Raw genomic sequence first — 17,458 nt, forward strand, 5'->3', positions numbered from 1 at the left:
GGGGGGCTGGACAGCAGCATCTCCCACTGCTCCACTTGGGAAGTCGATGGGAGGGTGTTCAGAGCTAAAGTTGCACACTCCAATTATGTGGCAGAGTGTACATACTTCTGAGCAAAGTGTACACAGTGTCATAGTGACTCGGATGTATTAAATGAAAACACGTCGGGTGTTGTGGGAAGGAGTCAGATTGTATCAGCCACGGGGTAGTTTATTGTTCCCTAGGTCAGGGTAGGGAGGTTAGGGTCTGCCTCTAAACGCGACAATGCTGGCGTTATCTCCCTGAACGCGACAAGCGGGTGACTGCCCTCATCCTGCTCCACAGCCCGAAGAATAGGGAGATAAGGCCACTTGAGTGAGGACGCCCCTGGACACACTAAGACAGCTCTCCCCCTCCTATTGGTGCGTCCATTTACTCCCACACGCACTGTACCCCATTCTTTAAGCCCGCTTTTGGCGCAGCTCTGTACGGGCCATTTCCGGAGGCGTTGCAAGATTCACGAAGCTTACGAGACGCCAAATTTAGATCACCAAAAGTGCCTTAGCGCAGTTCAAATGCAAAAAACACGCTCGTGTACGTCAAAATAGCATGCGGACGTCGAAATAGCAACGGGCCGCACTGCTGCCGCCACTCACGTTATCATCTGGCGGCTCCTCGAATGTGCCCGCCTGGATGGAGTACGCGATGAAGCAGAGCGCCGCACCGATCCACAGTAGTAAAGAAAACCCGCCGAAGAGGTTCTTGCAAAACTTTACCCACTCGGGAGTCTTCTTTGGGGGCGTTAGAGCGTTGGGGCCGTCCCTTTCAAAAACTTCCCTAGCTTGTTGCGTCGTGAGGCCCTGCGCGGAAACACAGCACAGAAACGTTAAAAAACAGGCATCAGAAATTCACCCGAAAAACACATTTGACACTTTTTAATGAAGTTCTTATGAAGTTTTACGAGGCCTAGTTTGTACTTTCTATCACGGACAACTGGCTGGCATGTTTTTATTGCTAACACGATTGAATTTGTGGCCCCAGCCATTTTCTTTTTAATTTGTTACTGTCGATTCAAACAAGCTTTACTACACGTAAGGTTAACCACGGTTCGAAAGGCAGCAGTAAGTATTCAGCGACCCATATATAAATGCAAATAACATTGATACTTGCAATAGCGCTTTAATTTTTCGACGTTCCACATCTAGAATTGCTGAAATTCCCAAACCCCACGTTCTGAAATATTTTTCAGAACAATTCATACAAGCGAAAACAAAGAAGACATAAGCGGAGGGAAAACTTACTGTGGCTGGATTTGTGCCAAGTCGTGCATAAAGCTCTTCGACTGGGATCTTGTGCTCATCCTGAAATGTGAAGGAAAAAGGTTTCTCAGAAAATCGGTTGCGCCATTGTGTCATTACCAGAGCCCAATCTCGTTTAACATGCATTAACCCTTAACCCACATATGCCTCGAATAAAAGATACCTGCTAGATACCCCGGCTGTTGCGTTGGTAAGTGTTAAGCATTAACAGGCAACATATAAAACAATTTAGAGGAAACATGCACGTAGATACACGCATACGGCGTGGTCTGCTGGAAATTCTGTCGGCATATGACCAGTGACTGACGTTCTGTTTATCGCACATCAAATGGGTGTGACGGCGCATTTCCCTACAGTCCAATACAGTCTCATTAGACAAAGAGTTACCGCTAGCCCCAGTGTGGAGAAACTTGCGGAAGTTATAACGGCACAGCCATTGCGACCACCACTCTTCGGTAGATCTGCCGGTCGTGCTACAATGTTGAGGAGTAAATCCCGTGGAGAGGGCACAACACGTGTGGAGAACGACGCATTCCCGCGCACATTTCCCCGCTTCGGAAACCAATCTGGCAGCCGTGAGGAGCCCACATCAAGGCTGCAGAACCGGATTCAGAGAGGGGAACAACGCGTGCAGAGACGAGTCATTGCCTGCCCCTGTGTTTCACTTCCTTCACCTCGTCCTCCGACAAAAAACGCCCGCGACCGCGCTGACAGCCGTCATGGCGGCAGAAGTCATCCATCGCGGCCGCACTGGTGGCGGGTGCAGCCACTTAAGGGCGCACTCAGGATGGCAAACTCGTTAGGTCTGCACGCTAAGCCTAATGGAAGTCCGTCAGGCCCACTAGACAACGCCGCTGCAGTTAGCAGGGCCGAAGGGAAGGGAAGCGGACTCACCATGTTAACTTCCTGCTTGAGGTCATCCAAGTCTTGTTCCTTCTTCAATGCCTTCCCTGTCTTCCGTCGAGCCCTAGGCCGCCCGTCTGGTGTTCGGCCGTCATCCGGAACTCTGGGGTTGACTGCAACCCGGTAGCTGTCGCTTCGTCCATACTGCGAACACAGAGAAGAAAGAGGCACGGACAACGTCAGGCGTAGTGTGGGGTGCCATACTCTCTTGAACTGTCATGTACCCTTATGAAGCCCAGTTAATGCTGGCGCACATACAAAAAAGAGCCGGCCTAATTTATAACACCATGGTGCACCATCCTTCACCAACCAAAGCTGGTTACAATTGGAAGTGGAGACGCACCAGTAGATGACACAGCACAAACACTTTTTTTTTTAATTCCTGTAAGCGTGGATGAATGAAGAACGCCCATTATACACTTTATTGCAACTTGGACACTGATGCAAAGGACTCGTAAGCCGACAGACAGGTGTTTTCACAAAGCATCCCAGAGAGTGCCCAACGATATGCAAGTAACCGTAATTACGAGCTGTGGAAATACATTTGAAATGAGGGAATATCTTCAGTGCAGATCCTTCTCTACCCACCGGCCAGTCCCACAATAAAATGCCATGTGATACCACAGGCAATGTGCTAAGCAGGGCTTCCGTAGTACTGAACGTATTTCGGGTCCACAGTTATTTTAGATTTTCCAATGAAATGGCACCGCTCTTTCAAAGCTTGATTTCGTACGCTGTACGAGCAGTACAGACATGTATTCAATGCTTTTAGGAGGCTAGGTGTTAAAAGAGACCGAACAAAACATTTGTTAACTTTTCTTCTAAATCCTAAATGCTTTCAAAATGCACTTGGCAAGTGCATGCACTACTTATAACAGGGAGTTACGAACCAGCCACCGCAAGACAATCAGACAACGCAGAAACTTTGCCAAAACATTTCACTCTTCCTCTCTCTTGGTCTGGGCACCGTTTGCGCCCTTGAATGACGTCATTCAAGCGATGTCGCACCCGCTAGCCATCTTCCTTACAGTTGCAGCAGTCACCGCACTACTCTAAAGCAAACCGCCGCGAAAGCAAAGCTGAAATTGGAAGACATATCAGCCACGATGAGCAAATCAATCAGCGCCGCTCTGTGCAGGCCATAACTGCAGCTTTTGCAATGCTTTCAACCACGAGGGAAGGAGTGCAAGTGTTTATCAGCAGTGTTGCGGGGTCCCTTTAGGGGCAAGAGTACAAAAAAAAAAAGAAAGAAAAACGGACATATTGGAAACGTTTCGCCGGCTTACAAGTGCTTCTGAAGGGCCCCCTCCACTCAAGCCAAAAGCATGGTAGGTGCTCTAAGCGAAGGGGTGAGGTGTTAAGTTTACGCAAAACACTTCGCGTCCTGCAATCGTTTTCGGCAGGCACTTGAGAGGGAGATATGCCTATCTTAGCGTGAGCTGCTAAACAGCTTTGACGTCAACCTTATCTCTCGCGAGCATGCCGTCGAAGGTATGCAGAACACTTGGCACTCTGCACTCTTCTCGAGATCCAAAGAAATTCGTGCGACCGCTGAGAGGCACTAAAAAGAGGTTGCTTGCGCACGCGGAACCCGCTTCACTTGTGCACGCACTTACGCACATAAATTTTCTCCCACGTGGTACACACCGTAACTGGGGCACTGGAAGTTATACCATGAATATAAAAAGGCAGGACAACTGAGCGGAACGAGTTACAACTATAGGCACGTTGCGCTGATGTTTGCCTCGCAAGCAGCGGCACCGTTTTCTATATCCTGGCGGCTTAGGGGGTCATTTCTTGTAGGAAAGATGCCAGGCATATAACGAACTCAGTTCGTAGCATTCAAATTACGCAAGTGTCAACGCCCTGTCCTAGACAGCAACAGCCGGGATTATCACAAGTCACACGGGCGCCCACACAAACAAGGCATCTAAGGTGACGTCATGATAAGAAGGCCCAGGAGAACGAACAGTTTAAGCGGCGCAAACGAAAATACGTTAGCTGTTGGTAGCCGAACAGTCAGATTGCCGATAATACAAATGGCAGGGAGGATCTGATGCATTCATCACGGCCGTCTTTACACTGTGTCATAGATCGTTGGAACGGCATACTGCAGGCACTGGGTGATAACAGGTCGAGGAATCGCCACTCCTTTACCAACGCCCTACCATGTGCTTCTCACAGTGACCTCCGTCCAGTGCAATGTGCCTATAACGCATTGCAAGCGTTTATCCACCCAACAAATTGTTTACCGATGTGCATTTATCTGCGGCACATTTCGCTAGTATGCCACCCCTGCTGTGTGTGTGTGTGGGGGGGGGGGGGGGGAGGAACCTTTAATGGGCCTGCATTATGCACTACATAAATGAAGAGATAGTGCTTGGGAATACGACCCCGTGCAAAACGACAGAACCATACGCACCACCCCGGCGTTAAAAAAAGCACGCGCACGCGGGACTCGGCTAGCCGGCCGCCCCGACATCAGCACCCTCCGGACGCCGAGCTCTCGCAAACGCCAGAGCAGGGTACGGGTGCATATAAAGTAAAAATCGGCACCGCCCCGTGCCGAATTCTGCCGCTCGACTCGCTGCGCGCCATTTCCCCGCCGACCACGTTCCGTTCTCGGCGTCTGAGTGGCCGGGCGGGCGCGAACGAGGCGAGGCGGCAAGACGAGCGGCGGCGACTGCGCGATCAATATAGCGGCACCACCACAGCGGGGGGGGGGGGGAACCCAGGGTCCCCCCCTCCGCCGGCGCTGCTCGGACGACCGACCCACAGCGCCAGTGGTCCAACGACGGGACAATGCATGCGCAGGGGGTGAGAGAGATAGGCTCGCCCTCCCCCACCTTCACAGAAGCAACGCACCGCTGCCTCCGCAGAAGCGCGGCTTCTGCTACAGATTAACAGAATTAACGCGCTCCTTCCCAGGCCCGTGCACCCTTAATTTTATCTCCGTCCGTCTCCTGTGTGCGTGACTCTCGAATTGTTCTCCCCCCGTCCCCCGAAATACGTAGCCAAAACAAGGGGCTCGGCTGCCGAAACTGGGTTACGCCGCCGCAGACAACGCGGATGATGATGCCACGGTGTACACCGACGCGTAATCAAGCGCGAATATACGCCGGAAGCCCGAATGCGCGGTGAGAATGGCCGCAAACGAGGCCAAACGAGAGACTGTTCGGAAGGCACGCTGCAGGCCGGAAGTCAATTCCGGTTAATCGGGACACTTCCCGAAGTGAGGAGCACGCTAGGCCGAGCTTGGAAATGCTGAGTCAGAAGAAAGCAAGAGGCGGTGAAATGACCCCACTGTGCTGTCCAACCAATCAATCTTCCACTGCCTCTTACACAGTACCACTCAGCGGCTTGAAGTGGACCCTGCTAGTTGGCAGGGTCCCCTTCTAGCAAGAGCATTTCTAGCAAGAAATCAATTTCCAGCTTCGTTTGTAACTAGATTTATAGATTCCAGCTGAAATCGACAGCTTCTAACTAGAGAAATTCTTAGTCTAGCTAGATACGATGATTTTCAGCTTGCGGGTTTTTTTCTCTTCCATAGCTGGACTGACAAATGCTAGCTGGAAGTAAATCTCAATCCATCTAGAAATGAGCCAGAAACTGAATTTCTAGCTAGAAATTTCTAGTTCAATAATCCAGCTAGAAAAAAAAAACATTTTCTCGTGACGCAAAGTACGCATCTACGGACACTTTTCTTGCTTGAATTCCTGCCAGAAATACATTATACGGCATGATATCCGAACGCCCTCTACGAGACATTTACCCAAATCGGACGCCTCCGTATTTTCGGGGATTAAGCGAGGTTTCACTGAATGCGTTAGTGACGTTTTACAACGTTCAGCGAACAGGCAAAGAGGTAGAACAAGTCGAGCTGTCTCGGAGAGACATCAGCTCTTCCCGATGCTGCGTCCGCAACTACAGCGCGGCAACGGCACAAAAGGAAACGTTAGCGGCAATTAAAGGGCCCGGCGGCTAGGCACGGGCCCGAGCTCAACGAGTCCTTTGTGGTCCCGACGAACGCCTCGTGCGGCAGACGTGCCACAGAAGGCCGAAGACCTCAACGAAGCGAGACAAATATGAATTGATGTAGGCTCCCTCCCGGCCATGCGGCGGCTGAACCAGAGCTCCTTCCGCTAGGGCCACCATTCGTCACGAGGCCACGCCCCGATCGTTAAGGACGCCCCTGCTCCCGTGCGACACATGCAGGCACGCGTTGGGCCTCGCTGTCCCCCAAGAGACAAACACATTTCGAACACGGACGTAGACAATTCGCGAGACACCGTGTCGCACCTTTCGGGAAACGAAGAGTCCGATACCCCTACGCACCACCTTTCCTCGACCTTGACTTAAAGGGAAGAAGACAACAGAAATACAAGAGCGACATTAGTTGAGGGGGAGAGCTTGAACCATCCGACAGTACAGTCGCCGCAGTTCATCGGGTGGAGGCGTTGAGGTCAAATGAAGATCACCCGTTCCCTCGGTTTGAAAGATACATTCCGCTTGGGGAATTGTCTTGTGTTCGGAAGCGGGGTACAAAATTCATGCGCCAAACGCCGCGTGCTTTGCCACAATGCGTCTCAGCTTTCGAGCGAAGGCAACGTTGTCACCTTTAGGGCTAAGGCACGGACGAGCGATGGTTCCTAAATGAAGCGAAGAGTCCTCTCAGCAACAAGCAAGAAACTGCGACAAAACAATGGAAAACCGGTGACGGCGATTCGAGCGCGTCTGAGTCTCTGGCCCTCTCGCTACCCCCCGCTCTCAATATAAACTTCTTTGAACAATTCGATTTTTTTTTCGGCGATAACCTCGACACCATCAAGCCTTCAACAGCCAATCTTCAATGCGCCTCAATTATAATTTAAACGCGAGAAAAAAAAAATTAATTGTTGAGCGCCAGAGTCAGTATGTGTAGGGAGAGAAACAAACGCTAAGGAGACATCCGAAACTGGACAGGTCGGTCAGCGCACATACGGGACGCGGTCACAGACTATTCTGCGCCCGACCGTCTGCCCGCTAGCTCGAAATTAGAGCAGCGAAACTGGAGCCCCCGTTACATCTTATCAGCTTCCCAATCCTGGAAAGCCAGACATGACAGTTCATGGCAACACGCTCTGGAGCTCGCCGGTCGACCAAGAGAACAAGGTAGCCCGCCAGCAGAGATTATTTATCGACGAGCGAAATAGGTGGTGTTCAGATACGTGTACACCCGTTAGTACATACGCCCGCTTAAGACGGAGTCGCCCATCCCAACAAATACGGCGCAGTTAGGTTACTTTACACCGGCAACTTTTTTTTTTCTTTCAAAAACTAGCCTCTCAGGTCAACTGCTCTAACGCAGGTGCATTCGGCTATACAAGAGATCACCTGTGTCCTCTATGTGCGAAGAAAAAAAGAATGGACCAGCAGCCGAATGCAATCCGGCAGCCACGTCCAATCCGCCGCAGAGAAGACCACAAGAAGAAAAAGCTCACACAGCGGAGCACGCAGCACACAATACCTTCTCGTCGGCCATCTTCTCAAGGCCTCGTGGCAACGAAGTCGGCGCCGCCTCGCTCCCTCGCGGCCACAAACACCACAGCAAGGCGTGCGGATCCGACGAAACCAAGTAACGCACGCACAACCTCCGCACAAGGTTCCCACAGCAAAGACCGTCGGTGGATGGCGGCCACACCCGTACGTCCCCCCCGGCCGAAGTCGGCGGCTACGACTCACTCCTGGACGCCCGCGACTCCGGTCTTCTTCAGACACACAAGCGGAGGAGGGAGGGGGAAGGAGGTCTGCGCGAGATTGCGCCCTTATCGGCCGACGACGGCCGCCGCTACGCGCCCACTGATCTCTCTCCCTCCTCCGGGCGTATATCTCGACTCTCCGTGACCCCCTCGATGCCGTTCGTATACACCGCCCTGCCCACCCTCCTCCAAAAGTTCCCGCTGAAAAGCACGGCCAGTGAGTGAGTGGACGTCCACTCTGCACGAGTGGTGACGCTCAAGATGTGAAGCCACGCAACGGCGCTATATCTAATCGCCACCGCTTACGGGGCCAAACCTTTGTGCGAGCGTTCCGGCAGAACGGGAGAAGGGACGATCAAGTGCGAAGAATATGCCGAGTTCAACACTGATTGAATCTTGCATCCTTCTATCGGGCATCATCACCATCATCATCATCATCACCTGTGGTGTCCACAGCAGGACAATGGCCTCTCCCATGTTTCCCAGCCGCCCCGATGCCTTAGTGTCTACCTCCGAATTTTCCGGTCCCATCCCAAGAGTCAGTTCAAGAGTATTCTTCGTATAGAGGGACCCGCCACAGCCCTTTGTGGTGTGCGACACCACAAGCAAGCAAGGGCATCCGCCTTGTTGCAGCCGCCCTGTGAGTCGACCTCGAAACGTTCGGCCACCGCTGGTAGGCATGCTTGCGCAAGCGTCACAAAACTTGGAAGTCATTCACGTCTCCGATAAGAAGCTGCTGTGAAAAGCCGTGCATATATCTCGAGAACCTCGATGCGTGAGAGCACGCCGTTGTCGGGAGCGCACGGGGCAGAATTAACAGCGGTGCAAGACATTACAAGAACGCCGCCGATATGACGTGACGTCAACATTTCAGATCACGAATCTTTGATGTCAAAAGTGACGCGCGCTGACTTCATTAGTCCTCAGAGATAACTACAGCTCGATGACTTGCGAGGGATCAAACGGTGCACCAAGTTGCAACAGAAAAAAAAAAAAGACGCGAACACCAAGGAAGAATGCGGGCGGGACGGACACTAGGAAACATGCCTCAGATACAATACCAACTTGCCTAACTTACCGCAATAGTTGAGTAATGACCACGCCCTACAAACAGCTAGAGTAGAAGCTGGGGGAGATAAAAGCATGCGCACAACTTAAAAAAAAAGTGTCAGCGCGAGGTGCTTCGACCCAACGTCCAGGGAAGGCAATGATAGTCGATTGAGCGCGGCTGAAGAAACCGGGCCGGGAGCTTCAATGGCTCCGCATATAGTGTCGCCGATGAAGTGAGCTCAGAAAGAAATAAGAGCCCGTACGGCAACCAACGCTGCATACGGGGCCGCTGCTTTGAGAAAGAAGGAGCACCGACACGCGGCCCCGGGAAGCGGGCTGCTCCGCAACGCATTTGCAAGGCCCGCTGGAAACCATAGGTTTCCACACTAATGACGGGCCCGGGCCAAATGAGCGCCATCCACAGCGGCGACACGAAGCCATTGCGAGTTTAATCATCGGAGAGTGGGTGTCACTGTAAGCGGAAACAGCACCCCGCCTGCGGACTTAGAGAGAGCAGTTTTTCGGTTACTGTACGCGCGGCCGCTGACTAGTATACCTAGGCGCTGTTAGAGCCCCGCACCTCCCCTACCCTCTCCCGTTCCGATCAATCGGTCGAATTAGGCAACTAATCGTGCTGAGTGAAGGGCCCATCTTTTCTGTCCTCCGCCAGGCGTTGTTAGGGCGCAGGCTCGCCTGCATAACGAAAAATAGGAGAAAAAAAATCGTTCCTGCCTGCTTATTTGAACTGGTCGAAGTTGACCAGGGTGTACTATTGGCGCTTGCTTGAGTGACGAAGCGTAGACAATGACGGCAAGCTAATTCGTCATGGCGAGGCTACTTCGATGCCGGGCACAGTAGGCAAAAAATTACCGCCCTCATTCTGCGCGGTTTCAGCTTGGACGCACACGACGACAATGCAACCACTGCAAATTTTTTTTTTTTTTTTCTGGCGGCTCCACAAGCGCCCGAACTGCAACTTTTTTTTATCGGCCTTTTCTACGACTTGCATGGTTCCTCCCCCATTTCGTACGGTGTCACATCAGGTAAAACTTCCTCTGCATGATTCGTTATTCCAGTATGTCTAGCCGAACGCATGGTTTACAGCCTTCGCCCAAACGCGTCTTGTTCCACTGTTTTCATCGTTTTTGTTTGTTTGTTTTTCCCTAAAACTAAGGCCTATTTTAGATTTCCCCCGCGTCAGAGGCAGCCCCGCACGCGCTGAAACTCGCCTTCTGACCCACAAACTCGAAGCAGCGCGCAGCGATCAGACTGCGACCGAGGCAGCAGACGACAGCGCGATGACGGCCGGCAGCCGCTACATGCATATACTATAAGTTGCGTCGAGTATATATAGCCGCTTAGGAAGCCTGCTTGCCGGCTGTTTCGAAAGCAGTCGCTTCGGAGAAGCTCGAGGCCAGCCACTACATGCGGGCGGGCAATGCATGCTGACGAGGTGGCAAGGCAAGACCGCGGCAAGAGAGGCTGCTCAGATCGAGAACTTCGGCACTTCTCCCGCACCATGCCACGTCGGTGCGAGCGATACGCGCCTCGCCGGCGTGACTGCATAGCTTGCGAGTCACACATCACGGTTTCTCCTAACGTCAGCCTAGCCGACACGTCTGCGAATCACAAGTACGGCGGGAGACTTCGGCACTTGCACCACGTACCCTCCTCCCGGGAAAGAGAGGAGGAAAGAAATTCGCTTTAATCTTGCGCGGAATACGTTTCCCGGAGGAGTATCGTAAGAGATAGAAAAGACGACGACAAAGGTTGCACATCGAAGTGGCACTTGAATTCAGGGGCGGTATTCGCATATTTTGTCCGTTTTGTGTCCATTTCAAAAATGTCCGTTTTGAGCAAGCCCTGATTGGCTAAAAGCGAACACCCGGATGTGACGCCATGCAAGCACGGCGGCTTTTCGGAGCAGACGATTTTTCGTCGCCCTGTTGGTTCGCTGGCGGAACAACACGTAAAAGATGGTTTAAAATAGGTTTAGTCATTTAAAATGTGTTTACAAAAACAGCTGCGCAAAAGTCAACCCAAAGCACACCCACAACTGGAAGTACAGGCGGGGACTTAATTTTGCAGACCATGCGAGCGCGTGGAAAAAGCCACCGATGCGCGCTCTGGAGGCCCGGCGCCTGTTGTCGAGACCGGCGCGGCGCGCATGCGCGTCCCGTTTTACTCGCAGGCACGCCGATTTCCTCGCTCCCTGCAGCAGTGCTGAGATGGTCACCGAAGCACCGCAGAGCGACGCCTTTGTAGCATTCCTTTCATCCCGATGGCACATTTCGGGCCTAATATGATGATTGCGCCGGCTTTGGCGCAAGGGCTCCTCTCGTCCTGATAAACACTTGCGTGGAATGTTTCATTTGTGTGTTTTGTGCGTTACCGTTTATAGACGATGAGACTAGCGGCTTGCGAACGGCGTAGCCAAATCAAGCGCGTTCGAAGCACAGTCTCACGGTACCCCGTAACCAACAATGAAATGCCAGTAATATGAATAGCGAACCTTTATTCACCTTGTTTATTTTTTTATTTGGCTACTGAACATATATTTCAGTTCGCTCTCCGCTGCCCATAAAGTAGGCGATTTGCAAGTTTTACAGAAGAAATTATCTTGTTTTTTTTTGCTGCCTACTTCCTTGCTTAAGATCGAAATACGTACTCACATAAATTGTCTGTTCGCTCTGCCCGTCGCATTCGTAGAAATGGCACCTGGGGTTCCCATTGAACACCGTAAAATTATTGGCTACTTTTGAGAACCCGTTTTTCAAAGGGACATTTGCCAGCTTACTAATAGGCCACTAGATGTTGTTAGCCGAAAAATTCTTGCTTACGGGGATGAAGTGCTCCAAGGCCGGAACAATTCTTCAAAATCGGCTTGCATTGATTGATTATGAGGTTTTAACGCACCGACGCTACACAGGCAATTAAGCGCGCCGTAATTGAAAGCTCGGGATCAATTTTGATTACCTGGGGATGTTTAGCACGCCGAAATCCCAAACACGCTTCAGCATTTTTGCTTTTCGCCGCCATCAGAAATGGGCCACCTTGCATATGCCCAACGGAGCGGAAGGACAAGGTCAACAACAAAACAGGAGGACAAGCTGATTGTTTCTCATTCGTTGAGCACCCGTTCATTAGTGACAAAAACATTCGGAAGGCCCGAAGTCGCGATTAATATTGTCACGAAGCCAAGGACGACGCAGTCGTCTTGAAGGAGAAAAGTATCGAATAATGTTATGGCGTTCTTCGATGGGAACCCGAGGTGCCGTTTTGAATAATGCCGACGCGCATAACGAAAAGATAATTTATATGGGTATGTCTTTCAATAATTTTTAAGTAAGGAAGTAGACATTAAAAATAAAACAGGATTTCTCTTATGAAACGTGCAAATCGCCTACTTTATCGGCAGTGGAGAGCGAGGTGAAGGATAAGTCCACTGGGCAAATAGTTTCCAAAATAAAAAAAACATTAATAAGGGTTCGTGATTCATATCGCTGGCATTCCGTCGTACGTAGCGCGGCCCCGTGCGATTGTGCTTCGTACACGCTTCATTCGGGGACGCCGTTCGCAAGCCGCGAGCCTCATCGTCCATAAAAGATGAAGATCAGAACAAACAAATAAAAAATTCCACGCAAGTGTTTATCAGGGCGCGAGGAGCACTTGCGCCAAAGCCCGCGCAATCGTCACATTAGGCCCCAATGTGCCATCGGGATTAAATGAATGCTACAAAGGCGTCGCTCTGCGGTGCTTCAGTGACCATCTCAGCAACGCTGCAGGAAGCAAGAAAATCGGCGTGCCTGCGAGTAAAACAGGACGCGCATGCGCGCCGCGCCGGTCTCGACAACAGGCGCCGGGCCTCCAGAGCGCGCATCGGTGGTTTTTGCCACGCGCTCGCATGGTCTGCAAAATTAAGTCCCCGCCTGTACATCACAATAAAACAGACGCAAAAAGGACAAACACGAGAATACAACTCTTCTACAGGGCGGGCATAAACATTTCGGATACGCCTCGTAATGACGCCTTGCTGAGTACTGTTCAATACGAGCGCAGTGCGGAGGCTGATCGAAAGGGAAGCTACCTAATTAACTTGTTAGATCATTCACGGGAACGTCTAATTATTATCTGGGACACGTGAGGCAATGTTAGCTTTGACGTTAACCTCACATCCCGATTTTAGCTATAGGAGAAAGGTTTGCGTTTCAAGTACGCTCCGTTCGTAAGCTCCGACACAGCTGCGTGCCCAGGGCTAACACAAGGTTTTGTGTTTTTTTTTTCTTTTTGAGCGGGAAGGTGAGGCACGTGCCGCAAATCTCGCAGAAAAAGGTAAACACGCCAATTCTTCGGCTGTTAGCTTGACAACCGCGCTCGCAACAGATACGCGGGTATTCCCTGCTTGGGGCGTCCAGATTTACAGATAACACGGAAGCTGGCGAGGCGAACAATGCCACAGACGAGGGAGTTGACACCGGTGGCATTGAACCAACCAGGTTTCCTTCAGTGTTGCAATAATGGCGCAAGCACGCAAAAGCTAACGCTACCGCTTTTCCCCACTCGTTTTGAGGCGGTTTATGTCACGTCACGAATGAAAACAGTGAAGGCCCTGTGGACAAAAAAAAAAGCGGCAGGTGCAACGATCCGTACCAGTTCGAACTTCAAGGTAACCTGAAGGTCAACCAACGAGCGCTCGCGACAAAATACGTAAACCAAATGCGGCCTAAACAGCCGGAATTCAGAACCGGCAAAACTAGAGAAGTTGTACCAGTTCGAACTTCAAGGTAACCTGAAGGTCAGCCAACGAGCGCTCGAGACAAAATACGTAAACCAAAGGCGGCCTAAACAGACGTAATTCAGAACCGGCAAAACTAGAGCGGTTGTACCAGTTCGAACTTCAAGGTAACCTGAAGGTCAGCCAACGAGCGCGCGGGACGAAATACGTAAACCAAAGGCAGCCTAAACAGACGGAATTCAGAATTGGCAAAACTAGAGAAGTTACGAACGAACGGGATTTGTAGCGGTAAGCGCAAGTGCGCTATATTCGATTCGCAATGAACGGTACCAGAAGGAAATCACCCGTAAAGCCCTGCGAGTAGCCAGCTACAGCTTGGAAAGTGAAAATTTCAGGGCTCCGGTACCCTCTGCGCTTGCGAACAAAACGATCGCAAAGGGGCGGTTACCGAAACCAGAAAGATGTGTAAAAAGCCCGCGTAAGGGCTAAATCGAGCGGGCATGCTTAAGAATGAACCGTACCTTCTCAGGCGTCGACATATCCGCAGAACCCGCGGACCGGCACCAGGAGCAAACGTTTTACGAGGCTGTTCTTTGCGCGACGGAAGAAAAGCGACACTGCGCGACAATAAGTTTTTTTAACGAACGCGAAGAGAAAGGATATAGCGATTCAAGAAGGGGAAAGGGTAAAAGGAGGCGGGATAGATACGGGCGCATCAGACGCCCGTATAATGCGCCGATGACGGGATCAACGTCTTCAGGCCTAAATTAGCGAGGCGGGGGCAACAAAGAAAGGAATGCAACGATCGACGAAGCTAGCCTCGCGGCGCACTAAGATGTGCTCGAGGGAGACCGGAGCAGCTGCGGGTTTGAACTCGGAAGAGCGAGCTTGCGACGCGCGAGGTTTTCTGAAACCCCAGGGGTTCATTGTTTGTGGCTGAAGCCTCGCTCGAGATCGAACACATGCGGGGACTCCCATCGCCGATGACGTCACGGGTACGTATACATTTCGCGAGATATAATAGCATCGCATAGAAAATATCATAGGTCTCAAACCCCAACGTAAACTACGAAAGACGCACAACCCGGGAAACTTGTAGTAGAACTGTTGCTTTTTCGTACTTTCCATATTCCGTTGATTAATTATTTAGTGGCCGTGGTAACGGAATGGCAACTTGACCACTTCGATGAGCAATGGGAGAGAAGGGATTGCCGGTTGAACAGTCGCCTTAATTTACTGCAGCGCGATTGGATAGCGTAAGCTGCCAAGGACCGACGGGTGCATCAACCACACACACACACACACACAAAAGGCAGGCAGGATTAGTTTTCGGATGTTGGCTTTCAATGCGCGGCATTCTTTGTCTAGGTAGAAATTACTCGCTACAACTTCCCAGGCATACACATAACGATCCCTGAATCCCCAGAGAAAAACTCCCGTAAGGCGAGTACGCCCGAATCAATGCTGACCTCTGCTTCACCGCAGTGACACCCGTTATGCTGTGGTGCACCCTTCACAGGCAGATCAGTCAGATGGCTCGGCGTAGGAGGCTAGATAGTAGCGACCAGGCCGCGAGGCGCTAACCAACAATTCGGTTTCAAAATTCATTGCCGGAAACTTCTCTGCAAAAGCAGCAGTGTGATGTGTGGCAACCACCCTATATGTGTGGTTGGTATATGGTAGCCACCCTTCTGGTTACCTATAGCTCAGATGGCAAGGACACCGTGCGGAGAGGGGTGACACTACACATGATACCGCCCTTTTTTTTTTGTAATTTATATACTGGGAGGGCGAAACTAAACGGGGAAGTCATTACATGAGGATACTTCACAGACAATTGCCTCGGTTGATCGCCGAACGTTGGCGTCATCCTTAATCTGGCTTGAGTGCGCTGACAAGCTGTAATGATTTGTGTCACGAAACACTCGATTTCGTAGCGGTCGACTCTTGACCCGGTGCGATGAGTGCAAACACAGCGGCCAGTCGTCGCTATCACGTGCGACGCAGCGATGAAGAGGGGCAGGTTATCCACGGTGTTTTAGAAGGAACGGCCGCAGTGATCCGCGGTGCTGACCGCAGATTTGAAGTAACGGAGTCAAGTGGACAGTGCTATCGATATGCCGGCACAATAAGGCTCTTGGAAAAAAGGGTTATCGCAGGGTATTGAACCACTAACCTAGTCTCGCTCCTGAAGTTGAGGGGGACAAAATATCTACGCGGCAGTAACGTCAGTACCGATAACGAAGACTTGAGAACGCACGCAGAAAATGTGTGCGATATGACGGGCCGACCAGGCGACGATTTTTTTCCACTCGATTTCATCACCTATGTGCGTCAGCGCCTCAGGGCAATACTGATAACGAATATACAGCAGAACAGTTCCGTTAGTGGAATGCAACGAGCCGAAAGAACGACAGTTCTTTTCATAATCGTAGCTATAAAAAAAAACAATGCACAGGGCTATCCCAACGCAGCTCGAGTTGCGTATCACGGACGAATATTACTACGTTGAAAGGGAATCAGCTCGTTTAAAAGAGTGAACCTAGCATACTAAGCTTTTTCGAATATTAAGTGCCACTTTCAAAAACCTAGTTACGACCGCCTTCAAGAAAGGCGAGATTCCACGTACACCGCCCTTTTACCTTGAACAAACGCTGCTGCGCACAGAGTTAGGCCTAATAGCTTAGAAAAAAGAAAGCGCAAAAAAAAAAAAACGCGTTCCAAGAACAGAAAGAACGAAAAGCCGTCCAGTGACAGGCGAACGCAACGGAAACCAACCATTCGCTGGGCGCACACACAGTAGCTAAGTGGATCATAAGAAAAATAAAAATAAAAGATCTTTCCCCAGTGTATCCAAGAGCTTGAAATGCCATCGAGAAATAACGCTGACTCGTCGTTCATTTCGCTGCTTTCCGAAACGCATAGGAGTCGGATGGCCTCGTGAGGAAGTATTGAGGACTTCCGGCAGGATGACTGCTTTGCCGCTGTAGTCCCCACGGCTGGATGGACGAGGAATCCGAAATAATGCCTAGTTTTAAGACTACGACTGAGCATACTTCCACAGTTAACTTGAGCAGCGAAATTCGGAACGTTTGCGGTGTCGCCGTCGCGGGAAAACATGCTGTTTGAGCCAATTCGTATCTGACCACGAACCAGAGTAGCTTTTCCCGAAGCCCGTGCAACGTCCGGAAGGGCTGCAGAAGTGGTGTGACGTCATAACCCTGGTACGATTTTCTGTTGCTCTCGCTGGCTATGCCGATTAGTGAGACGCGAATAGTCATGCACGTTTCAAACCTCCGCGGCTGCAAATATTCACGCCCGCACGCTCGGAAATTCGGCGACGGCTTGGGTTTAACGCAGGGCAATCAATAGATGGCTAAAAAGAAGGACCCCGCACAGAAAGCAGCCTCATCGACTGGCGGCAAACCTGCGAAGTCTCGTCCCTGCTCGAAACGAACCAGCTCGATTTTTTTCTTTGTTTTGTTCACTCGTTGCACCGAAAGAAAGAGAAAGGCTTTTGCTCGCTAATGAGCCGGGGGAACATTCAGTCAGTGTCACAGCAAAGGGTTCGCGAGAAAAAAAAAAGAAAAAAAAACAAAAACGACGGAGGGGGCACGACTTTTTGCAGGCAAAGTAATCAGCGGAAGCAGCGGTAGCGCGAAGAAGTAACGCACGAAGCGCAAGAGGACGGAGAAGACAGCAGCGGTTTTTAAAGGCAGCCGCCTGCCACAGCGCG

General features: G+C 51.1%; 1 protein-coding gene across 6 annotated transcripts in view; it reads right to left on the bottom strand.

Moving 5' to 3' along the window:
* Atpalpha (sodium/potassium-transporting ATPase subunit alpha) overlaps positions 1–17,458 on the bottom strand; it is a 136,469-nt gene that overhangs the window by 30,677 nt on the left and 88,334 nt on the right. For 3 of the 6 annotated variants that reach the window (XM_077708041.1, XM_077708044.1, XM_077708045.1), the window contains exons 2-4: positions 2,191–2,343; positions 1,279–1,338; positions 634–837 (exon numbers count right to left, since the gene is read on the bottom strand). In XM_077708041.1, coding sequence (XP_077564167.1) covers positions 634–837; positions 1,279–1,338; positions 2,191–2,343 — 417 coding nt within the window. Of the gene's footprint in view, positions 1–633; positions 838–1,278; positions 1,339–2,190; positions 2,344–7,705; positions 7,927–14,243; positions 14,370–17,458 lie in introns of those variants that run through there. The other 3 variants (XM_077708042.1, XM_077708043.1, XM_077708046.1) reach the window with 3 other exon arrangements.

The sequence above is a fragment of the Haemaphysalis longicornis genome, unplaced genomic scaffold (genome assembly GCF_048455015.1).
Source record: "Haemaphysalis longicornis isolate Haplotype H1 unplaced genomic scaffold, Haemaphysalis longicornis Haplotype H1 scaffold_4, whole genome shotgun sequence".
Lineage (NCBI taxonomy): Eukaryota > Metazoa > Arthropoda > Arachnida > Ixodida > Ixodidae > Haemaphysalis > Haemaphysalis longicornis.